This window comes from Anoplolepis gracilipes, chromosome 5 (genome assembly GCF_047496725.1).
Source record: "Anoplolepis gracilipes chromosome 5, ASM4749672v1, whole genome shotgun sequence".
Lineage (NCBI taxonomy): Eukaryota > Metazoa > Arthropoda > Insecta > Hymenoptera > Formicidae > Anoplolepis > Anoplolepis gracilipes.
The window spans coordinates 447,981-475,354 of record NC_132974.1 but is presented as its reverse complement, the minus strand read 5'-3'; the positions used below and the strand labels follow the sequence as shown (position 1 = coordinate 475,354).

At 29.3% G+C, this 27,374-nt stretch overlaps 1 protein-coding gene across 7 annotated transcripts in view; it reads left to right on the top strand.

The window, feature by feature from the left end:
* Sap47 (Synapse-associated protein 47kD) overlaps positions 1 to 27,374 on the top strand; it is a 115,124-nt gene that overhangs the window by 68,343 nt on the left and 19,407 nt on the right. For all 7 annotated transcript variants that reach the window (XM_072892868.1, XM_072892864.1, XM_072892865.1 and 4 more), the window contains exons 5-7: positions 21,930 to 22,070; positions 23,950 to 24,089; positions 25,507 to 25,661. In XM_072892868.1, the coding sequence (XP_072748969.1) occupies positions 21,930 to 22,070; positions 23,950 to 24,089; positions 25,507 to 25,661 (436 nt within the window). The remainder of the gene's footprint in view (positions 1 to 21,929; positions 22,071 to 23,949; positions 24,090 to 25,506; positions 25,662 to 27,374) is intronic.

Sequence of the window (27,374 nt, the reverse complement as noted above, 5' to 3'; positions counted from 1 at the left end):
CGATTGAACAAATTCAAAAGTTTGTCCAAGAGAGAATATCGAATTAAAACAAAATCCTAACACGATTTCATTAATTGAGTGTTAAAGAGCAGAGTTTTAGCTTTAATTTCTTTTTCTAACGAATGTTGTATGATTTTTTCGCCGAGATATTCATTATTAAAGCAAAATCGATCTATTGACTTTGAACGCTTATAATTAGTGAAAAAATGATCATATAATAATTTAAGTTTTTGAAATGTACAGAAGAAAAACTTAACATTCCAGCCTTTTACGAGTAACTGGAATGTTTTTGACTTGTAAATGTTGTAGGGTTCATGAAAATTTTAGCGTTTTTTCGTTAACTTTCGATTGATTTAAATAAAAAAAGATAAAAGTGCAATTTTTACTTGATTTTTAAGCAACAATTAAATTACGCTTTAAAAATGAATAATGATTGAAAAAATGATAGGAGCATTTTAAAGTGTTAACTATTCTCTTTAAATTGCTTTTTTAATGATTATTGTACGATTATTTTTTCATAAGCGTTTAAAGACAATAGCTCGATTTTGCTTTAATAATGAATATCTCGACAAAAAAAGAATAAATAGAATATTCGTTAAAAAAAGAAATTAAAGCTAAAACTCTGCCTTTTAACATATAATTAATGAAATTATGCTAGGATTTTTTTTTAATTCGATATTCTTGGACAAACTTTTGAAAAATTTGTTCAATCGACAGACGTCGCTTTCTTACAATGTAATTTTGTAACGAATAGAAAGAATTGAAATTCATTTAAAGATTCTAAAACTAGAAACTTCAAGCTTTGAAACTTTCTTTTATCTATAAAAGAATGATCTTATTCCCATTATTTCTAAGGAAATTGCAACTACTTGAAAATTGGCCTTCTTTTATATCAAAGAAAGTGGTTCTTTAATTTTTTTTGCGTAGTGTATTTTTTAATATTTCAAATAAACCAAAAATGTACTTTAATATTTCATCTCGATTCGCCATCGCGCTTTCACGATAAATAATCTATCCACTCAGTACGCACATTTGACAATGAATGTGCTTTTGCGATTCTGCGCGGTTGTCCGATAATTTGTGGAATTATACGCATACATTAACGCCAAGTTCCACAATGGTATTTGCTTATCTGAATTTTACATTCAGTAAAAAATTGATACACCCTTATTTCTTTAATAATGGCATTATATTCTTCAAAAAATTAAGAGAGAGAGAGAGGAATGTAAAGCGTAATCGCAACATGTCGAGGAACAAAGCAAGCGAGGAGCCGGCAGGTTGGGCCGCAAGTTTCGTCTGGAAACGCAGTGTAATCGAGTTTTGGTCGCGCTTAATGGATCGCCGATACCATTAATTAACGTTGCAGCTTCTCCTTCGAGGACTCGTCTATTCAGCCGCGGACAATGATAAAACGCGTTCAAGGAGAGAGAGAGAGAGAGAGAGAGAGATACACACATTTACCGTCTGGAATAAATCCACGGTCGAGTTGAGAGGTGAGAAATATTCTCGTGGGATGACGTTTAAGAGAATAATAATTTATACGCTAATTACAAACTTGATTAACTGTACACTTTAGATACACCGCGAAAATCCTCTCAATTATTAATTTAAGGCTTGCATTAATTAATTAATTTTCTCATTAAAGTACGATGTACATCTGAAAATTATTCTTCCCTTCGATACGTAGGGGAACGTGGGGTAGAACGGCACCGCGGGGTACAATGGTATGCAGAGTCGATATCTGTTCACAGAGATGCTATCATGTCATGAAATATGTTGCAATTATTGCTATCAGGTGTCTCTTTCTGCGTGCTGTTATCAGTGGTCTCAATATTTTTAGTTGAAAGTTGTTATAAATTATTTAATGTACTTACTGTGCTCTCCGCGACTGAGTTGTAATTCTTCGATATATTTACATAAAGTAAACAATGATAAAATTCTATTTTTTACTACCGTAAATACATTTATCTTTTAAAATGATCTTTTCTTATTAATTTCATACTGTGTCTATGTAAATATTGATTAATTATAATTTTTTATATGATCCAAAGTAAATAAATACGTTTTGGGGCTTAATGAAATATTAACCCACGAAATGTTGTACTTTTTATTTTTATACTAAAGAAAAAAAGAAAGTATACATAGATGCTGTCTTTCAAAATTAATACCAAAAATTATTAAAGGATATTTTTCCATGTTTTAAAGAGAAAAATATTTATTATAACAAGAGAATTGTTTTTATTTATTAATTTATAGTCATCATTTAAAAATACAAATCTATATTCTTATGTTCTATATATCATATTATAATATACAACTTTTAAGAAGTTTTAGACATCAATGTTAATGGAATAAACAAGTTTTGGAGGTAGTCCATTATACCCGGCGTGAAAAGCATATCTCGAAAATCTAGGCTTTTACTAAATCAATAATCTCATTTATTTAAACTATTATTTTATAATAAACTTGTGTTTTTTTTATGGTGGATATTCGAAAGAATATTTTTAGTAAAAAAAAGATGGATTTATTTTTTTTTAATATGTTGGAAACTTGCTCAATGCTTACGTTGGCCGTTCTACCTCACGTTCCCCTACGATCTATTGAAATGTACCGTATTTATAAGAAAATAATAAATTGTGTACCTCGTATGAGAAGGATACTAAATTATTAATTGTGCGAAAGATAGAGCCATATTTTTCTGAAACAAAGATGGAGGAATTTCCCTGGAATTCGCAGGTGGGTTCTAATTTAACTGACGCAAATATTGATTAAATTAGCGTATGTGGAGTTTATTCTCTGGTACGAATAATTGCTTTGGTTTCTCGGGATTCGTAATTGAACGCTAGCGCGATCGAAAAGTTGACGCGATAACGCGCTCGCTACAATCGCCTTCGACTCAATCGATCGTGTTTAATTGAGTTTCGTAATGCACCTAATAAACGTGCGAAATCGCGAGACATATTGAAGGGAGGGGGAGGGTGGTGAGGGGAGACACAACTGACTGGTATCGCGAAGGAATCTGTATTGAGACACGATCGGCGCAATTGCTGTCGAAGAGCTTAATTAATGACGCGAAAGCGTCGATCAACGCCGATAACGCATTAATTAATTAATATCCGTGGTAGGTCTCTCGTCAAATATATATATATATATATATATATATATATATATATATATATATATATATATTTGGTGCGGTTAATAATAAATTTCAGCGAACGCAGAAAGTTTACACTATATCGACAAAGTTGCAGTCTTTTGCTTTTATAAGCTCCCGTAATGGCTGATTTATTCAATCGCTATACGTCGTATGATGAAATTAATGAAGAATGAATGCCAAGAATGCTGTAGGTTGTACAATTTTCGCGAAGCAAGCTTTAGAAGTATATAAGTGGGTAACGAGAACTTATTTCCTTCAATCAATCTTAATCGGACTTTATTTTAACATAATTTTAATTTGATATAATTATCTCGAAATAATTAACTCGCAAATTAAGATTTACGGGGGAAAATTATTTTCAATCGAATTTTGCCGTGAAAAAGTTGAATAATAAGTTTTTACCTGGAAAAATTAGAGAACTCTTATAAAATTATGTAGGATTCTGGGAATTAAAAAAAAAATTCTTTTTCGATAATTTATTCTTTTGTAAGTAGTCGAAGTAAATGGTTTTTTTGCGTTTAAAATATATTACTAAAATATATATCTATCTTTGCTTATATATTTAATGTCTTAAAATATTAAATATGCATCATTATATGTATATTATTTATTATATTTTTATGAAAAAAAATGAAAATGTTATGCAAGTGAAAAATATTTTTCTCACGAAAACTATTCAGATTTTTTTCGATAAATTTGCAAATCTATCACTGAAAACTTAATTTAATTAATTTTGTGTTTTTCCTTTGCAATTAAAAGCATTAAAAATATGAAGAAATTTATTTTGGAATTTGCATTAAAAAATCATTAAAATATATGTTTTATCTTGAGTTTTGAACTAAATACCTTGAAAATCAGAAAATTTTTTTGAATGAACATCTTGTTTAATGATTTGACTTATTGAATATCCTAATAACAATTTAAGTAGAAATATATTGCGCATAAATAAATTAGTATTGATATTAAATGCTGATATAATATGTAAAATATATAATTATATAAATTATATAAATTTTTCTTAAATAATAAATTGAGGTAAAAGAATACATTATAATTAGATGAATAATTGAATTGTTGTATAGGATTGTTCTAAAACTACATTATAATCTTTTAAAAACGGGGCCAAATTGGAGACGATTTTTCTTTTAGCGAAAATGTTGATCAATAATTTTCGAGTTATAAGAGATTGAGAGGAAAGAATTTTCGCAAATTAAACTTTGTGGAGTTAAAAGATTAAGATGATTATATTTTTCGGTTAATTTCAGGTAGAATTTTAAATTAAAAAAATTTTAATTTAAGGTTTACGGTTAATTACAAAGATATATAATGGCAAAAATTGGAAGCTTGCAAAAAAATGATGATTTCCCTCGACATTTTCGTTGAGGAAAAATTGTCTCCAAATTGGCCAGAGAATTCATCCTTAAAAGGTTATACGGTGGTTTTAGCGCACCCTGTATATGTAATAGTTTTCTTTATATCTTAATTTTCTACGAGATAAAATTCAAATCTTTTGCATCACAGCTACTGTACAAAAATCTAATTTTCTAAATCTACCACTTAACACTTAAATGAGGTCTAATAAAAAAATTTATTTATAAGAAAGTTACATCCAAAAAGATTAAAAAGAAATTCTCTTTATCTGGAATTTTGAATAAAAACCTGGAAAATCAGGCAAAATGTTCAATGAATTTTTTTACAAGCTTTTAGTAGACATCTTGTACAAGATATAATCTTGCACAAAGTTCTTTTGTTATAATCTAAGCCACTTCATAAATTTTTAATCAGAAACATTAGGAAAGTTTTCTCATTTTTCGTCGGCAGGATTACTTTGCTGGATATCGCGCAACATTAGTGATGAAAGGAACTTTCGCGGCTTCGATTTTTATTCAACGTGACTTGTGCCGTGTTATTTATGAAGGTTCCACCTCCTCAGTTGCTCTCTATTTCGTCTTCGTCATCCGTGTTCAGTCTCGCAGTTCTTTTCCCGAGGTCACTCGGAATTGGGTTAAACTCGGAGTAACTCACGCTGAGATTTCACGCGATCCACGAACTGCGCGATTAGTCATCAAACCGCTTAAAGACGTATACTAATGACATTTCGCTGAGTTGACAGGCGCAAGCAAGTTCCGAGAAGAGGATATGAAGAAAGCTGACACTCGCGATTTTATATCGGGATGCGAGTGACATTGTAGGTCGATGCGACGTATCAAAGATCGCGAGGTCGAAAAGTCTTTTAATATCTTTTCGTTTCCGAAATTGCTCGAGTTACGTCAAGCTTGAAGAGTTTGATAAAACATAACAAACTAAAGTATATATTTCTCGATTTTTGGTAGGGGAACGTGGAGTAGAACGGCCAACGTAAGCATTGAGCAAGTTTTCAACATATTAAAAAAAAATAAATCCATCTTTTTTTTACTAAAAATATTCTTTCAAATATCCACCATAAAAAAAAACACAAGTTTATTATAAAATAATAGTTTAAATAAATGAGATTATTGATTTAGTAAAAGCCTAGATTTTCGAGATATGCTTTTCACGCCGGGTTTAATGGACTATCTCCAAAATTTGTTTATTCCATTAACATTGATGTCTAAAACTTCTTAAAAGTTGTATATTATAATATGATATATAGAACATAAGAATATAGATTTGTATTTTTAAATGATAACTATAAATTAATAAATAAAAACAATTCTCTTGTTATAATAAATATTTTTCTCTTTAAAACATGGAAAAATATCCTTTAATGTAATAATTTTTGGTATTAATTTTGAAAGACAGCATCTATGTATACTTTCTTTTTTTCTTTAGTATAAAAATAAAAAGTACAACATTTCGTGGGCTAATATTTCATTAAGCCCCAAAACGTATTTATTTACTTTGGATCATATAAAAAATTATAATTAATCAATATTTACATAGACACAGTATGAGATTAATAAGAAAAGATCATTTTAAAAGATAAATGTATTTATGGTAATAAAAAATAGAATTTTATTATTGTTTACTTTATGTAAATATATCGAATAATTACAACTCAGTCGCGAAGAGCACAGCAAGTGCATTAAATAATTTATAACAACTTTCAACTAAAAATATTGCGATCATTGATAACAGCACACAGAAAGAGACACCTGATAGCAATAATTGCAACATATTTCATGACATGGTAGCATCTCTGTAAAAAGATATCGACTCTGCATACCATTGTACCCCGCGGTGCCGTTCTATCCCACGTTCTCCTATATTATAATTATTATTAGATATTATATATTGAGTTCACATGAGCGATGTATAAAAGAAGAAATATATTTTAATTTATATATAATATATTTAATGTATTTCTATATTATTTTTATTTATATGTACGTATTTTAGAAAGTTGAATTAAAAAAAAAAATGTTTAAAAATATTCTTTTTACCTGGAATGTCAACAAAAAAAATCAGAGGATTTTCAAATAACTTTTTTACAAGTTTTGAGAGAGAATAGACATTCTGCATAAGAATTTTTTTCTAATATAAATTATCTTTATTTATTATATATTTATAATATTGTGAGCGCGATTGCATTTTATACGATGTAATTTAGATAAAATTAAAAATTAAAGTTTACTTATTTTCTCGCGCGTTGTGTATCTTTTTTCATTAATATGTTTCCAGTCGCGTTTTAGCTTAGGAGAATAATATTTTAATCTGTCGCTTTTACAAGCATACGCGGCGAACGTCGTCTGACCTACTTTATACTTATACTACTTGTCAGACCGTAGTTGCGCTTAACGTTTACTTCTGGGAAAGGGATAATTCCTTCGCCGGTACATTTGTCTCAACTTGTAGATAATCTTTTCACGTATTATAGCCACGTAATACGTAAATACGGAGAATTGAACTAGGGTCTCATTTTATCAAGTCCCATTGTCTGACTAGTTACATTTATCATGAGTTACATCTCATTGGACATCATACATCTCATGATGTATTCAAGTAAAATCTATTATCTTGAGTTGTGTAAAAAGAGAAAATTATATTTCCTTAAAAAAACTATTTAAAATTTGATACAAGATCACATTTACAATTTTTATTAAATTTAAATATTATAATTATACACTATGGTCAAGAGTTATGGCGTCTCGTTATAAAGTGTCACATTGTCGGACGATACTTTTAACTGCTCCATAATTTTCCGCTCATATAATTCTCGCTGGTATTCTCTGCTAGTAGGCTCTTATCCAATAATTATCGCATTCTCGCGCTTGTAATCGGCAATACCATTATGTCGACGATGAACTATCTTTAACCAGCGACGGGAGGGTGGGCTGTAGTTGAACGCTTGACTATGGACTCGGCTGTGAATTAATGATCGCCAAGTTTTCCACGAAGTGAAATTTTCGCACAAGTGCAAGTTGCCGACTCTATATACTCTATATTTCTTCGCAAATGAACGAACTACGTTCTAAGTTTACGCCTCGTGGATAACTTTACCTTTTTACGTTTCCGCGGAAACATCCGTTGATGTTACATCGTTAAACATCGACGCCGTAGCATGATGTGTTTATCGAGTTCCCATGTGTTTCCGCGAGTTGATCCAGACGAAAATTAAACACCTTGCGTAACAGTAGTAGCGAGCGGATAAAATCTTCCGAATTGATTAATCTCGAGCTAATGAGTGCAATCTTTGTTCATCGATCAGCGCTATGGATTTTGCAGAACACAAAGTAAATTTTATGTTAATGCAAATTTTATGCACAAAGAAAGTTGTACAAAAAATGAGAAATATAAGATTCCCGAAGAAATATAAATACCGAGGAAAATCTTTTATTAATTTAATAAATTACGTTATTATTTTAATAAATTATTTTTTGCACATTTCTATTTTTTTTTATCGCAAAGTAAGCCTCAAATTATAATTTGATTGGAATAAAATTTATCTGAAATTGACTGAAGAATTTTTGTGAATCTTTCAACCCCTGCACAATTTTAAAAAGCCCTTCTATTTCAATTGTTTGTGCTTAAAAAAATTTAAAGTAAAACTTAAAAAATTATTAATGCCTTAATATTTTTTTGAAAAAAAAAATCATTTCCAAATTGATTAGAGAAGGATATTTTGAGACACTCTGTATATGATAGTTGATGGCTGACTTCAGTTTCCATTTCAATTCCGTTCTAAAAAAAAAAAAAAAAAAATTGTTTTGTAAATTTCATTTAATGAAAGTAAAAAAATTTTTACACAAAAACACATAATTTTTTTTTTTTTTTTTTGCTATTTTACTATTAATGAATTTCTTGATAAATTTTGAGCGAAATTGTAACAAAAATTTTCGATACGATTATAAAACAAATATTTATTAAATCTCTTGAGACTTCTGAGAGAGTCTCTTTTATTCGAATCTTCCTTTAATATGTTTTCATGTATTGAAATGGACGACTTTCCTTTATGTTGCACATGAACTATAGCGTTTTACCTTCGAACAATTTATTATCAAAGCTGCGCCTCGAGCGATTCATTTCGTCGATATAATATTACAGGGTCAGAGAGAGAGAGTGGATAAACGTTTATTGCTCGTTTTTGTGAGCGATTAAATTCGCTCTCCCTTTCTTCCTCTCTGTCTATCTTCTCTCTCTATCTATCTCTCTCTCTCTCTCTTTCTCGATTAATAATGCATAAATAAACAAATTGACAAATTGGACGTGACCACATGCCCATAATTTCTATTGTCACTGTCGCATATTTGTTGAGTGATTTTCCCTGTTTCTCTTGAAATACGATCGAGTTTAAATCTTAATTTAGTGTTAATTAAATTATTATTAATTTAATGAAAATACGATACGCCACATGGTCGTGCCTCAATTATATTATATCAAATATTATATGCATACAGTGCAATTATATGCACAGTCAGCTTTGGGATATCTCGCTCGAATACGAAATTATTATTATTATTAGCATAATAAAATTATTCGCAGACGAGAATTCTAGTAGATGAGGGCTGGAGGGAAAAAAGGAGAAAAAGAAAACAGGAAGAAAGAAGAAATGGCACTCGCGAGGTCGACGGCTGTCAGGAAATCGTAAATGGGACCTTTCCGACGGGATATTACGTCAGGCACACGAGAAGAGAGACAGACACCGCCATTTCTTCGGTGGCGATCGATATAGGCCTCTTCCTTTCCACGCGCGAATAGTTTAGTTCACTCGATCGTTCACCTCCTGATTATTTAATCTTTCGTCACCGAAATATCCTGAAGCTTTTTACGCTCCCTTTAACGTAGCAACCGATCAAATAAAGCTCGTGACGTAAATTTCGCTTTAACTTTCCAGACTTGCTTGTCTCTCGTAATAGACTCCTGTGATGTAATATAAAAAAATGTCCTTTGTCAGAATTATATAATATATATAATAATAGTAAAAGTGCATAAGAGGTTACACATCACCGATTTTATTTCTTATATATATATATATATATATATATATATATTTACATTTATCTCTTTCTCTCTCTTTTTATTGGCTTAAGAAAATTGAACAATTTTAATAATTCTCGTTTTGATACTGATTGTCATTTCAAATTAGGGACAATGTCGACTTCCTGTATAAAACGATTTATCGCAGAGTTCTCGAAATTAAAGCTCTCGACTTCGTTTATCGTAAACGGAATTTGCGTCAGAACTCGAATAATCTGATGTCGATAAAATTAGTCGGGATCATAAAATGCTCGAAAGTTTTGTAAAATGTGACGTAAATCCAAATGGCGTCTTAATTTTTTTAAAGGATAAAGAAGATAAAGTTTGATCTTGTGTCGTTCTTCTTTATCCGATTGTTTACGATCAAACATTCTGAGCTTTTCAAAGTATCCGGTCACTTGTTTTTATTGCAACGAAACAAAGTAACAGCAGAAACGCTGAGGAAAGTTACGCGACTTTCTTCCTGTATTTTGTTATGAATTATATGAACCAATCATATTCAAACCTCTCGGGTGATTCGACAAATGTTTCTTGAGAACGACAACAAGCTCGCAATCCATAGATTCGCTTTCTGGGTAGCTTGTCGGTGAAACCTGCGGCGCTTAAACTCCCTTCATGTCTAAGAAATATTCTTGGCAAGCACCATTTTTCTCCTCTCGGGCGAGAATGTTTTCCCTCGAGGGGAAATCAATATCAATATAGGTAAAGAGATTTTTGCAATAGGCCGTAAAGTCGGCGAGTACTTGTCGCACTTTGATTTTCGCTCAAAAGCGGAACTCAATCGAGAATCAACGAAAAGCAATCAAAGATGCGAGAGAGAGAAAAAAATTAAAATTTCCTTAAAAAAAGAGGAAAGAAATATATAATTTTATTTTTGACTTTTCCGGAAATATTATTACTTTTCTTTACGACAAATATTTTCCGTTAAAAATAATGACATTATTTATAGCGACTATACTTGCGCTATTTACGAAGTATACTGTTGTCTCCTAAAATAGCTTTTGAGTGTAATAATGTATTATAAAAATACAATTACTGTCACACTCGGATTTCAAATATTATTTATTTGATGCACTCATAACGTAAGTAGTTCACGACATCGATCCGGATCGAGTTTGCAAAACATATTTTTTCACCTTTGACAGCAAATAAATAATGATGAAAATATTATGTTTTATTTTATAAACTATATTTGCATTTTTTATCGTTGCAAGAGTTGTGAAAACTAGGATCACATTTTGCGTCTCTCTGCATAAATTAAAAAATATTTACAAAATGAAATATTCTGACAGGCAAATGACAGATTCGCATATGTTTGATATTTTTCAAAAAAAAAAAAAAATTGGATGCAGCGAATATTTGAAATAGTTTTTAATAAAGATTATTTTTTTGTGTGTAAACATGAAAGTAATAAAGTTCCATTTATCTGTATATGTAATAGTTTTCTTTATATCTTAATTTTCTGCGAGATAAAATTCAAATCTTTTGCATCACAGCTACTTTACAAAAATCTAATTTTGCAAATCTAGCACTTAACACTTAAATGAGGTCTAATAAAAAAGTTTATTTAAAAAAATTAAAAAGAAATTCTCTTTATCTGGATATTTTTTCAAAATTGGATGCAACGAATGTTTGAAGTGGGTTTTAATAAAGATCATTTTTTTGTGTGTAAAAAATGAAAGTAATAAAGTGTCATTTATCTGTATATTTAGGAAAAAAGAAATTAAAATATTTTTGGCGCGAAATGTTGCTGCTCTTTTTGTATTGAAATTTAGGGTAATTCATGTATGTTGGGTCGAAATTACATTTAACCATAGTCGCTTCTATCCGGCTCTTTCGGCGGCTACTTGGTGATAAACCCTCATCATATGACGTTTATACTAGAGTTTACTACTAGAGTTGTCAACAAGTTGATATCTCGCTTAGAGCTGTTGAGCTTTGATTGTAAGTGCTTTCAACAACTTGCATCGCGTTAGTAATTTCCCGTCTCGAGCACCGATAATAATTTGCAAAATTAAGATGGAGAGTAAACATTGAGGAATAATATCAATCTTGATTATAGCGTGATTCTTTTATAAAAAAATGTTTATTTAATATATTATTACAAACCATCTTGTTACCGATTACGATGATGTTGAGGAAAAAAAGTGCATGATATAAAAAGCTGGGTACAGAAAATAATTTTTATTGTCGTATTCAATCGCTTTCAATATTGTTTACTCAAATAATAAGTACAATAAGAAATTTAATATTATTAATTAATAATTCTTCTTCGCGCATAAAATGTTCCCTAATTTATTATTATTAAATTTTGCAATAGAGATGGATACAATTAAATATATCAGAAACTGTAAATTATAAATTTAAAAAATAAATATTTTTAATATTTATTATATCTATTAATTATAAATAAATTATTAATTATATGTTATAAATTAATATTTCTATATATAATATGTATTATAGAAAGAAATTTCATTTAAATATCAAAAATATTTATTTATATTATTCCAAACAATCTTGTTATCAATTACGATGATGTTGAGGAAAAAAAAGTGCATGATAAAAAAGTTGGATACAAAAAATAATTTTTGTCGTTGCATTCAATTGTGAATTAAGAAATTTAATATTATTAATTAATAATTCTTCTTCGCGCATAAAAATGTTCCCTAATTTATTATTATTAACTTTTGCAATAGAGATGGATACAATTAAATATATCAGAAGCTGTAAATAAATTATAAATTTAAAAAGTTGAAAAAAAAAATAGTTTTAATATTTATTATATCTATTAATTATATGTTATAAATTAATATATAATATTTATTATAGAAAAAAATTTCATTTAAATCTATATCTAAATCTAAATCTATATCTCTATTTAATTTTTCTTAATTTTATTATAGTTTTAATCCTTTTAATGCTATTAATATGCGTTGTAATTTATTATTTAATTAATAATAAGACTTCTTTGACTTCTTACACGTATGAAAAAATATTCTTCTTTAACTCAATTAATATTAAGAATCAATTAAAAATGTATGCGTTCCTATGAGGCTGCGTAGTCCTTGTAATAAAACTACGATAAATTAGCAAACTCCAATTTCCACATGCAATCTCCGCGCTATACTTAACACATCGTAAAATTAACTTTGGATATCCGACTTCAATCTTCTTCGTTGATCTTATCACTTTGCTCGACATGCTGAGTCATGCGGCAACCTACATTTTTTTCCTAGATACGAGTACATCTCGTTAAATCGTAAAGAACGTCAAAAGGAAGTCGTTTATTCTCGCAAACTCTCTCGGGTTTTTCTCCTATTTTGGGCTTTTTTTTTTTTTTTTTTTTTTTACTAAAAAACCTAGAATTTTACGGCATGTTTTTGCACACATATTCCGACGCTGCGCACGATTTCGATCTCTAAAAGAAAAATAAAAGAGACTCTCACGTACATGAACTGTCCTGATAAAAGTCGTGTTTTCTTCACCGAATCGAGTCTCTTTCACAGAACGTGGTCTCTTCCGCTCCGGTAATCGCGTGCGTTTATCAACCATTGACTTGGACGGTTCGATCGATATCTGGAGACGTGTCTTGAGTACATTTGGGACAAGAGACGTCTTAGGTAAGAAGAAGGGCGCCAATAATCTCGCAAGGCAAAAGATTGAGACTTCTTTACGGCACCCAGTTGCACGCTTAATCGAGCTCGTCGATATTGCGATGACCTAATCGACAATGAATACGCAGTCGAAGGAGAATTGCGGCGAAAGCTCTCCCATAACTGAATTATCCTCTCTTCCATTCCGAGCCTCTGATAAACGGTGCTCGATATGCTTCATTTGATGTCATAAATTTGTAAATATAAATTTCGATTAGGTAGAGTTTTTTAATCTTTATTAAATATTAATAGATATAAATTGTAATTATAATTAAGATATAATAAATATTTAAAAATTTAATATTTTTTTTTTACTTTATAGTTTTTTTTTTATAAATTTTTTATAAATTTATAGATTTATTGAAATTTATAAATTTTTTATAAATTTATAGTTTATTTATAATTTTTGATATTTAATTGTGTCTATTTATATTGCAACATTTATTAATAATAAATTAGGGAAATTGTTTTTCACGCGCAAAAGAATTACTAATTAATGATATTAAATTTCCTACTATGTTTATTTTTGTAAATATATATTATTTTAATAAATAATAATACATTAATATATTTATCATATATATATTTTTTTTTATAAGTTAGAGATTAAAGTCGCTAGTATTTAATTATAAACAACCGGTTAATTAAAACGACCTGACTAGCCGTTGTTTATATTTTTTTTATTTATTTATTTATTATATATTAATTATTTTAATAAATTATATATATTTTATTTTCATAAATAATATTATAAATATAATTTAATAAATAATAATTTTAATAAATGATAGAAAAGCGATCGAATGCGGACAATAAAAATTATTTTCTGTATTCGTTGCTTTTTGCATCATGCACTTTATTCCCAATAAAACCCTTTAGCGTTTGACATTTTTTTGGCTCCTTTTGGATCCTCGATTACTTAATCTTCCTGCATAGGATAGTTTTTCTTTGCCAACGTTTATCGCATGCGAATCACGTTTTCCCTGTAACACGTGACTGCGATATGAATTTTTTGCGCTACATAATCTGTTTTCCGCTCGTTCATCACGGCCATATCGTGATTAAAATTATTTTAAGACCATCCCTCTGCTCGGCGAATGCGGTAATTATTTTCCACGACAGTATCGGGTAAAGACAGAGAAGATTCGAGTATCGTAAACGCGAAGATTTTTTAGTATGCCTGAAGATGATCAGTTTTATATCAGTTTATTTCTTCTGTCGTTATCGATCGATCGAAGGGCGAATGGAAATTTACATATGCCAAACTTGATGAAAAGAGTTGGGATTAAAATGAGATATCATTCAGCAGAATAATACAATTTCCTGCATGATTATTTGTACGTAACTTGATTATATTATATTATGACAGATAAAATTATATATTTTTTTAGATTTTTTACAAAAAAATATATTATTTGGCAGGATATCTGTTCTCTTTCGAGGAAGTAAAAATAGCTGGAATATTCTGAGGGACATCGAGCAAAAAGAAGGAAGCAAATTTCAATTACGAGCTTCCTTGCCATAGGAAATTTACAGGAAATGAGTTATTAGAAAGGGTAAAATTATATTGTGCAAAATTACGTCACGATGAAAGAAAGAAAAAGGAAAATCTCTATAATAAAATTATCGGATATATCAGGTGTATTATTAAATTTTCCACGAATGAATTTATAATAGAACTATTACATGTTTACCACAATTTAGAAAAAAGTTTTTACCTCGCGGTGATTCTAATTTAATATTCATTATGGTTCATTTTTATCGCTTGTAGGTAGTATGTTTAATCCTTATTGTGTATTTTTTTTCTTAAAAAAGACTCCTTTGAAAGAAAGAGAGAGGGAGGGAAGGGGGGCGGCTCGTCTGAGATAATCCGATTAAACGCTCAATTCTTGTTTATTTTTATAATATTAATGAATCAATAATTTTTAAAAAATATTCCCTAATTTATTATTATTAAATTTTGTAATAGAAATATACAATTAAATATATCGGAAATTATAAATAAATTACAAATTTAAAAGATAAATATTAAATTTTTAATATCTATTATATCTATTAATTATCTTTTATATTGTATTATCTATTTTATATTCTCTATTAATTATTAAATTTTCTACGAATGAATTTATAATAGAACTATTACATGTTTGTCACAATTTAGAAAAAAGTTTTTACCTCGCGGTGATTCTAATTTAATATTCATCATGGTTTACTTTTATGGCTTGTAGGTAATATGTTTAATCCTTATTGTGTATTTTTTTTTTTCTTAAAAAAGACTCCTTTGAAAGAAAGAGAGAGAGAGAGAGAGAGAGAGGGAGGGGGGGGGCTCGTCTGAGATAATCCGATTAAACGCTCAATTCTTGTTTATTTTTATAATATTAATGAATCAATAATTTTTAAAAAATATTCCCTAATTTATTATTATTAAATTTTGTAATAGAAATATACAATTAAATATATCGGAAATTATAAATAAATTACAAATTTAAAAGATAAATATTAAATTTTTAATATCTATTATATCTATTAATTATCTTTTATATTATATTATCTATATTATATTCTCTATTAATTATCTATTAATTAATCTACTATTGATCTATTAATTATAATTAAATTCATAAAATCATATCCCGATTAATATTAAATATATGTATATTACAAAAATTTTAAGCTACCTGTGAATTGAATTTTACTTAATTACTGCAGTTCAAAAAATTTTAATACTGTTAATATACAAACAATTGCATCGCGCCTTTCAATAATTTTTCGCGCAAATCAAAATGTCAAAATGCCGTGACATAAATGAAATTGACAACAATATATTAAAATGTAAAAATACGGTTATTACTAGACGAGTGAGATCGATTCTAGATAAAATCACCGGGAAATCAATTTGCCACATTTTGTGTCGTACACATTTACCGCGAATAAATTTAATTTATTGCGAAAAGTCGATATATCAAGGTGCTAACTCTGTATAAAATTACGGCAGACATCATCTGTGTTTAACATCAGACTAGCGTACGTATAACTTTTAAGCGACGAATTAATCTCGTAACGACGTAAAACGACAACGAGAAACAGTTCTCTCCGCTCCCCGGAGAATTTAATTCCAGATCTCGGTGTATAACGATTACAAACTCCCTGTAACCAACCTCTCTCGCTGATTTATTAAATTATTCTGTCGTTTATTTTTCTCCCGTTTATTTTACACTCACTTGCCTCCGTTGTTGATTCGGTACGAGTTAGTTTCTTAATTTTCTTCTGAATTATAATTACTATATATAATACGTATATTATTATATATATTATAATTACTCAACTTTTAATATTCTTGTAATAAGAGCACAGCTTTAGTCTTGTAATTCTAATGAAAATATCCGAATATTAAAAATTTAATAATGAGTATATTTTTTAATTATGTATTTATTACACATGTATTTTTTTATTTTTATTATTGTGTGTATTTTTGTCGATATCAGAGTGTCCTATATCCTGAACACATATGACGTTTCCCTTCCAATCCTCGTAACAGCGTTTCTTGTTCTCGTTTCAAGATTACGCTGATATTTCGCTGTCACACGCCGATTGCACGGGACGATTTATCAGTAAAGAAGTCAATATCTTATTTACAATGAGCGAAAACACGTGTCGCGGTCGTTTCGAAGATCGTTTGGCCGCTGAGACCATTTATGGATAATGGCTTTGATTTTATGAATTTGTATTTGTCGATTGCAATTGCGATCGAAATCACGTATCGACTAAACAGCAACCTGTCTCGTAAAAGGAAATAATATTTTATAAATCTCTATAGCGTGCGTTTTAGTAAAACAGAACTTTGCGTGACTCTAAGCATTATAAAGATCAAGCATGAATAGAAAATAAAATAAAATATCAAACGGTTCTACGAACGCGAGAATAAATCATTTTGTCGTTTTGATTTAGCACTTCGAATTTATCTACTCGTTTGTAACATTCTCTTTTTTCTCGACTATGTTTTTTGCATCCAACGTGCACTCTTTACTTTACCAACTCGTGCTTCACTTTTTGCGCGTGCTAAATTCAAGAAAAACCATCCATTAGCTTTTGAACAAATAATTATTCTCGTAACGCGAGAAATCTGATGCAATCTTAATTTGTTTATATTTTTCTCCTATATTTAGTAGGAATAAAATGACTCTGAAAATAATTTTTATATATTTTTGTCGCGTATAATAAGGAGTTTGCATGATTTTGAAAAACAATTGCATTTTATAATTTATATACAGTTTTAAAAATGTAATTATTTTTTTCGTAATTTTTTTAATGCAAATTAAGCGAGAAAATCAATAATAAAAATTACATTATTTGAAATTGTCGAATACGATCCGGAAACGACCGAGTCCTCCTGAGCGCGACGTGACGTCACAGTGCAATATTTGCATTCGGGCAGACGCTAATAGCGCTAAATAGCGTGAAATAGCGTCTTCTCAAACCTAATAAATATATACAGTGACAACACACTATTTTTATTTATTAAAATATCCAGTTATTGTGAAAATGGGCAAAGGTAACACGTACAAAACCTGTTTTGTATCTGTATGTAAAAGTACAACAATTAAAACATCCAATAAATTGTTTTTCTTTGTACCTCGAGATCAAGAATGACCGAATATCGCAATACAGAATACAGAAAACAAACGTTTGAAACTATTGCCCTGTGACGTCACGCACTCCAACCAATCAAAATCGTTTTTCTCACAATTTAAATTTTATTAAATTTTAATTTAATTTTTTTAATAACTTTCTATTGATTAAAATTTAAAATTTTCTTATAAATAAATTTATAATAATATATATTTAAATTACATATATTAAAAAATTTATTTTTTTTTAATGCAAACTCCCTATTATTTGAATAATCTACATTATATAATTGTTATTATTTAATATTTTGTTGTAATCAGAAATCACACGTATATTGATTGAATATTGACTCGCATTGAAATTGACGGATAATTATGCGAGAAAAATTGATTATGTCACTCACATTAATGTGGATTGGCAACAATAGAGATGAAGATTAGAAAATTGCGATCCGGATAATTTAGTGCTCAATAATTCTGTCTGAAAGTAAGTTCAGTAAAAAAAAGAGCAATCGTTTACTCGAAAAGAAAAACCTTGAATCACCTTCTACGGATATTTTGGAAATATTTTTTACACCACAGAAATTTATATATTTTTTTATTGAATACATACAATTTCTGAAAAAACATACGCATGTGATATTTTTTCTGAACCCAGATAATAGTATTCGTTTGCTCTACACAAGTGTGTAGGAGAAAGATTTATAGACACCTTGGCCCGATATAAATGAAACCGACTCTCGTTAATCACGACTCTTGACTGCTACAAACGGAAATAATCGAAATCGGATAATTTAAAAAAAAAAGTGAGTTATCCGGTCATCTCTCGATCTTCGAGATGCACATTCACTCGTTGATCTACTGCTACTGGAATATTCGTTTTTGCGTTGTCGCCATCAAAATTCGTCCGCGTAAAACACATTTGTCAATAAGTTTTTGTACCACAACGGACAGCATCCTTTTATTACGCTAATTTTGCATATTTTTATTACGACCGATTAAACATGGTTTATTGTTAGTTACAATAAAAAGTAAAAGGAAAACAAAAAGGTTTTGGGTGGAGAAGAAAATGTCGCCGTCGTATTTTGCGATGGTTGGCTGAAAACAACGAAACAATGGTATCGATTCGGTGGTTTGTAATGTCATACAGGACGGAATATATTGTGACTGTGCGGTAAATGCATCACGAATCTCCGACGAGCTTCATTGATCTGCGCTTGATCTCTTGTAGCTGCAAGAAATTCCCTGCTCGTCACTTCCGCTGACCTCGCGCTTTCAGCGCGCGTATACTTCGCCGAATTGTATTTCACTTTTTGCACGCTTTGTCCAAGTTGGAGAAGAAAAGACCAACCATCCATTAGCAGCTTTTCAAATAAATAATTAATTTCACAACGTGAAACCCGAGCTTTTGAAACAATCTTGACGCATTTATTTCGTTCTCTCACTATAATACATATATGTATATAACAGGATGTTTAATGGAAAGATATGAAAACCTGGAATTCTTAAGAATGTTTAGTACCTATTTTTAAAAATATAGGAATTTAATAAAATTTGCACAGATTGTTCTGATACATGTTCAGAGACTTATAAAAAAAACCTAGAGTTGATTCACTGAAGCAATCAAAATAATAAGGATTTTAATTTGCAATGAATTTACCCGTCGATATTATTATAAATATAATTATTTTGTGAATCTAATGATAAGTAAAAGTATTAATATAATTATCAATATCATTATTTATATAAATAAATATAATTATTTCTGTCCTTTTTAGCCCTTACATTGATTTTCTATCTTATAAAAAACCTGTGATCGTGTTGATTTATGAGCTAAAATAGAGAGAAATAATAATAGGAATTTATTCACAATTTGTAAAAGTATAGTTTGAATATAGAGGAAATATTCACATAATTTTGGTCAAGTACTGACTAGTTCAAAAGATATTGAATATAATTTTCTCAATTTCGTCCTATTATCCGAGATGACATATTATTTATTGTGAAAACGTGACAACATAGCATTCAGCTGAACCTTCTTTTGACATTTTAAATAACCAATCTTTTTATCTGCAGAAGCCTCTATATACAAACATAAGCGAGAAGCGACTAGGCCTTATATGTCAATTTACAACTTGACCAACTTATGAAAAATTACCATGTTGCCACATTTCTTTCTTCTCGGAGAAATGACAAATTATTAAATTTATCCAAGAAACACAGTTAAAAATCTTCTATATTTTGTCATTACTCACTATTATAATTTTTATTATAATTTTATCTGACATTTTAAATTACTCTGTACGAGTAAATTCTTTGATTTTTATAATTCAAATTTTGTGCTGTAATGTTGAAATCGAGGTACCGTCAATGATAAAAGTTTCTCGATATAATTTAAGAAACACGAAAATTCTCCGAAAAAAGCAACAGAAGTTTGAAAATACATTTCTACACTCTAGCTATGAATAAAAAATAAGATTTTATGCAATCTTTATAATAATCATAAATTAAGATATATGAGAAAAGTATATTCGTCAATTTCGACTACTTTTTGCTCCAATTGTAGGTACTAAACATTCTTAAAGATTTCTTTTGTGCTTGGAAAGATCAAGGAATTTTCATGGAAGTTTATTCAGTTTCAAGAGATTGTTATAATAAAAAAAAAAAATATTTTCTGATAATTTTGTATAATATTTCTTTATAATATTTTGCTTTGTAATATTATAAGCAGTCGGTAAACCAATTATATTTAAATTATATTATATACTACGCAAAAAACTTAAAGGACTACTTTCTTTCGTATAAAAAAAGACCAATTTTCAAATAGTTGCAACTTCCTTAAAAATAATTGGAATAAGATCAAAAAGCGTTTTAAAGCTTCAAGTTTCTAGTGTTTAAATTTTTAAATGAATTTCAATTCTTCCTACTCGTTATAAAATTACATTATAATAAAGCGATATCCAATTGAACAAATTTTTCTAAGAATACCGAATTAAACAAAAATCCTAGCACTTTAATTGATTTAAATAAAAAAGATAAAAGTGCAATTTTTACTTAATTTTTAAGTAACAATTACGCTTTAAAAATGAATAATGATTGAAAAAACAATAGGAGCATTTTAAAATGCTAACTTTTTTCTTTAAATTGCTTTTTTAATGATTTTTGTACGATCATTTTTTCACTAGTCTTAAGTGTTCAAAGTCAATAGCTTGCTTTTGCTTCAATGAATATCTCGGCGAAAAAAATCATAAAACATTTGTTTAAAGAAGAAATTAAAGTTAAATCTCTGCTCTTTAACACCAAATAATGAAATGGTGCTAGGATTTTTTTTAATTCGCTATTCTTAGACAAATTTTTGAAAAATTTGTTCAATTGAACATCGCTTTATTACAATGTAATTTTATAACGAATAGAAAGAATTGAAATTCGTTTAAAGATTTTAAAGCTAGAAATTTCAAGTTTTGATATGCTTTTTTATTGATGTTATTCGGATTATTTTTAAGGGAAGTTGCAGCTACTTGAAAATTGGCCTTTTTATATGGAAGAAAGTGGACCTTTAATTTTTTTGCGTTGTATATTATATGAAATATGTTATACACGATATAAAATTCTAGATTAGTCATGAAATTATAAAAAATTGCAAATTAGCTGGATTTATGTAAAGTGTTTTTCCACAAAAATCCATCTGTATTTTTTTGAAAGAGAAAAAAACAGTTTCTATTATACCACGTTCGTGTGTATGTGTGTACACGTGCTCATATATTTTCGCAACTCGTTACACGGAGACACGCGTATTTTCAGCGTTAAATAACTCGCAAATGGAAACGAATTCGCCGCGGCGAATGATAGGATGTTATTCGTGCGATAATAAGTTCTCGCGAAGGGCGAAATAAATAAAAAAAAAAAAAAAACCATCTGGCGTTATTTCCGCCGCGTAAAAGCTCTCGTCTATTATGCAAGTGCGCTTTATTCGCGAATCTCTGTCGAAATTATCTATGATATCTAATGGAATTAATCTTTCCATTTCAGAGGCTGATTGCCGAACTGAACAAGGAACAGGAAGCTTTCATCGCCAGTAAGCAAGCGGGCGAGAAGGGTGAGGCTGTTGCACCCTGGGTCGGCGCCCCGAACGAGGACGCGCTACGCGAGGAGTGCCTATCGCTCTCAACCGTGAGTGATTTCCGGTTTCTTCCTCTGGGTTTATATACGTAAAGACTTGGGGAAGCTTTGAGATGTTTTTAAGAAACTCCCTGTCGCAGACTTCTCTTGTGACGCGTCGCAATCTCCTGAAAATCGTATCTTTGTCACGAGCTTACAAAGGAGCCTCGCCAATTCGGATTTCCTGGTTTTAATGAAACTTTTGCACAGCAAGGGGTAGGGGTGAAATTTACAAATTGAGAAATTTTTAGAGTCGATGCACTAAGAGGTGAAACCATCCCTCATTTTCGGCTTTTCTCGAATTCTCGAGATATTAAAAAATGTTTTATATGAAAATTTATTGTAAGAATGTATCTATTAACTACGTTAATAAAATTTTGAAAGAAATTAAAAATTTTTTTCAAAATTATTTTTTTCTATTTTATTGACGTTAAATAGATGTGTGTTTTTGCGACAAAAATTTTAAAACATTTCTTAACATCTTGAATAATTTTTTAAATGTATCGAGAAACTCTGAAATAATCTACATTATATATGAAAGATGATTTTCCTTTGCAAGATCGTTTTTTCAAAATTGAAAATTTTGAAATTCATTTATTTATTTTTTTCACAAGCGCAAAGTTTCATCAAAATCAGAATATCTGAGTTTGTGAAATTTTCTTATTGATCAAAGCACTTTTCTACGTATAGTTTCTTTTTTCTTATTCTTTGTCTGAAAAAATTGGAATTACAAGAAATATTTTTAAAAATCCAGACATTTTTTTATATAAATCTATAATTATATGTATATAACACAAAATCATCATTAGTTTGAAAATAACGAGAATTGGAATACAATACATAAACAATCAATCTCCTAAACAAACATTGATTGCAGTATTAATTGTAATTTTTTTATTTCACATAAAAATTGCTTTTGAAAAATTAATTAAAGCCATACATTTTTCTGAATGAAAAATCTATGTGCGTTATTTTATTCACACAAAGAAAAACGTTGCGTCGAAGAAACACATCGTGATTTTATCGTTTAAAGAACGCATTTTTTATACTTGACAGTCGCATTGTGCGTACGAATTTTTTAAATCTCACATAATGCGGAAAATAATCATTTATGATTAAATTTCTGCACCACCGCACATTGAATGCATAAAATTATCTTTATTCAATTTGCATTTGTTTACATTTAGAGCGTACAATGTGCGAGCAAATTCTGACAAAACATCGTAATCAAATTTTGTCGCACAAAAGGATTTTCACCGTAAGATGAATTTGTCAACCGTACATGACAAAGGTACCCGTATGTGCGATACGATTTACATCTATACAAGTATTACATCGTACAAAAGAAAATGTGATCGGGTTTTTTCCTGTATTTTTCCTTCGTTTCACAATTTTGCGTTTGCAGAAAATGAAAAGCGATCGTTAGTAAAAATATTACAATATTTTACACGCGTTACAATATTCTAAAACCTTTTCTTTATAACGCTTTCGCACATTTTTCAACCAAAAATTTACATATATAAGAGAAATGACATAAAATCTTGAAAAAAAAAGAGAGATTTAGTATTTAAATAAATGACACAAAAATTATGAGATTTTTTTACAACTAAAATAAAGATTAAAATAATATCTTGTCGCTTTGAAATGAAAAGAAAAAGAAATTTCTTGCTAACTTTTTAAAAACGTGATTTTAATAATTCCTTCATAACTCAAAACTGCTCGCAGTAATTACGGGAGAAAATTTTCCTCTCGGACGCTCTCGCTGTTTATTCATGCCCGTAGCCTGGCTGTTTATTCACGCAACGTTGCAAAGGATTAAGCGTCACGAATTTGGCGTATGGCTTTAAACCGACCGGATTAAACAAGGATCCTACCTTCTCATGGATTTCAGGATCGACGTAATTTTGTGAGAGCACCACCACCAGGCGTAGAATTCGCTTGGGACTTCGAGGCGGTTCAGCCAATGGCACAGGCCACCCTCGCTCTGGATCCGAATCTTGAGGCCATGAGGTTCGAACTTGTCCCGAAAGTGTAAGTAGATTGACGTCCCGTCTCACGATTTTAATTATAATAATTAATAATTAATAGCAATTTAATTATTTATAACAATTATTAATTAATAATAATTTAATTTTAACAATTTTAATTTATTATGATAATAATATTATGTAATATTATATAAATTATTATTTAGATTAATTTATATATTTAATGTATAATATATAACATATTAATATATTATTATATATATTATATCGTATATAATATAATAATATTATACATATATATATATATATATATATATATATAATTTAATTTATAATAATAATAATAATAATAATAATAATAATAATAATAATAATATAAATAAAAAAGAAAAGCATTTTTATTCCACTTATTTAATATCGAAAATGAAAAGTCTCAGATTTTTTACGCATTTTTCGATGAATTACGTCGTCCTTTCATATGAGTGTAATTTTTTATTTACGTTACAATCTTTTAAATTAATTAATATACCTAAAGCTAATAACACAAGGAACAAAAGTTATAATCTCGTTTATAATTTCGTGCGTTTTATTCGAAATTAATAATTCTATAGTATTATTCTTCCATTTTTTGTTGCGCGAAAATAATTGCGCGTTTTATAAAGCACGTCACATGTATTGTAAACATGTGACGTGCACGTGTGATAATAAAAAAATTAATAACGTTTATGTTGGTAATTAAATTGTCGACAAATAAAAGTTCAAATAAATGAACATGTGATTAATTGATTGGCGGCAGTAGTATTTTCCGAAAAGGGCGGGATCATTTTCAATTAATTCCATGAAATGTAAAACAATTTGATAATTAAATTACACTGCAACATGTTCGACGGAAACAAAGTGCATTTTATTATATCCGTGAAATTACCTTTCGAACGAAATAATCAGATTGATCGCGCTGCTTCGGAAACAACAAACGAAAGACCTTCGGAAATACATTTATAATAATTAGAGTCAAGAATCGTGTATAAGTGTGTATGTGTGTGTTTGTAAGAGAAAGATACAAGATACATTGTTGTAGAGAATTATCCGCCGGAAAAGTCCAGTGAGTGGAAAAAACCGGTAAATTCCGGCTTTTATCTTGTCCCAGATTATTATTTATCCGATGGAATTAAACAGGCTACAAACTATAAAAATAATGTGACAAAACACTAAAATATATATTTATACAAAAAGATATTTTTGCTTTAATTTTTACTTAAACTATATAGGAAGCGCAGCATATCTGGAATATCAGTTTTATTCTATTTTACCGAAAGAAATATCGGGTTTTTATTCCAATAATTTTGTCAATCTTGATTATTAATTAGCTGGCTTAATTAAATGTTACGTCGAGATATTAAATTAGCGCTTGGAATCTAATTTTCTTATCGATTCTGAGAATTCGTCTGTTCTTGCGACAGTATATCCGAGGAGAACTTCTGGCGCAACTACTTCTACCGGGTGTCCCTGCTGCGTCAGGGGTACGAGTTGAACGCGATGGCCAGCAGCCAGGAGGCGGAAAGCAACTCCAATCAAACCCTCGCCAGCACCGCCGATAGCATCGATCACACTCAAGGTGACACGTCGTTTGTTTTCCCTCTTTCTTCTCTCGTTTACAGTAGTATACAGCTTCCGTAGCTTACGTCACCTCGGCTCGCATTGACACTGCGAACACGTGATTAGACTCTCGAACGGCGAGACGCGCCGACATGCTTCGTCTTCTCTTGGTTACTGATTCCGGCGCACGCAGCTTCCCATAGAAGTTTAAGGGGATGTTCCAAGCCGCCCAGAAATAATGGAGATATTAATGAAAAGGAAAATATACATAAATGTGTCAAAATTTATTATATATATTTATTACTTAATTATTTAATTATTTAATATATTATATATATACACGCATTACGCGAAAAAATTGAAGGGTCACTTTTTTCCATATAAAAAAAGGCCAATTTTCAATTAATGAAATTGTGCTAGGATTTTTTTAAATTCGGTATTCTTGGACAAACTTTTGAAAAATTTGTTGAATGGAAAGAATTGAAATTTACTTAAGGATGTTTAGCACCTACAATCGGAGCAAAAAGTAGTCGAAATTGACGAATATATACTTTTTTTCATATATCTTAATATATGATTATTATAAAGATTGCATAAAATCTTATTATTTATTCATAGCTAGAGTGTAGAAATGTATTTTCAAACTTCTGTTGCTTTTTTTTGGACAATTTTCCTGTTTCTTAAATTATAATGAGAAACTTTTATCATTGACGGAACCTCGATTTCAACATTACAGCACAAAATTTGAATTATAAAAATCAAAGAATTTACTCGTACAGAGTAATTTAAAATGTCAGAATAAAAATTATAATAGTGAATAATGACAAAATATAGAAGATTTTTAACTATTTCTTTGATAAATTTAAAAATTTGTCATTTCTCCGAGAAGAAAGAAATGTGGCAACATGGTAATTTTTCATAAGTTGATCAAGTTGCAAATTGACATATGAGGCCTAGGCGCTTCTCGCTTACACGTTTGTATATAGAGGCTTCTTCAGATGAAAAGATGGATTATTTAAAATGTCAAAAGAAGGCTCAGCTGAATGCTATGTTGTCACGTTTTCACAATATATAATATGTCATCTCGGATAATAGGACGAAATTGAGAAAATTATATTCAATATCTTTTGAACTAGTCAGTACTTGACCAAAATTATGTGATCGAATATTTCCTCTATATTCAAACTATACTTTTACAAATTTTGAATAAATTCCTATTATTATTTCTATCTATTTATTATTATTTCTATCTATCTTATTTGCTCTTAAATCAACACGATCATAGGTTTTTTATAAGATAGAAAATCAATTTAAGGGCTAAAAAGGACAGAAATAATTATATTTATTTATATAATTATATTTATAATTATATTAATACTTTTACTTATCATTAGATCCACAAAATAATTATATTTATAATAAATCCACGGATAAATTCATTGCAAATTAAAATTCTTATAACTTTTGATTGCTTCAGTGAATCAACTCTAGGTTTTTTATAAGTCTCTGAACATGTATCAGAACAATCTGTGCAAATTTTATTAAATTCCTATATTTTTAAAAATAGATACTAAACATCCTTAAACAAATTTTTCAAAAGTTTGTCCAAGAATACCGAATTAAAAAAAAATCCTAGCACCATTTTATTATTTGACGTTAAAGAGCAAACATTTAACTTTAATTTCTTCTTTTAATAAGTCAATAGCTTGATTATGCTTTAATGAATATTTCA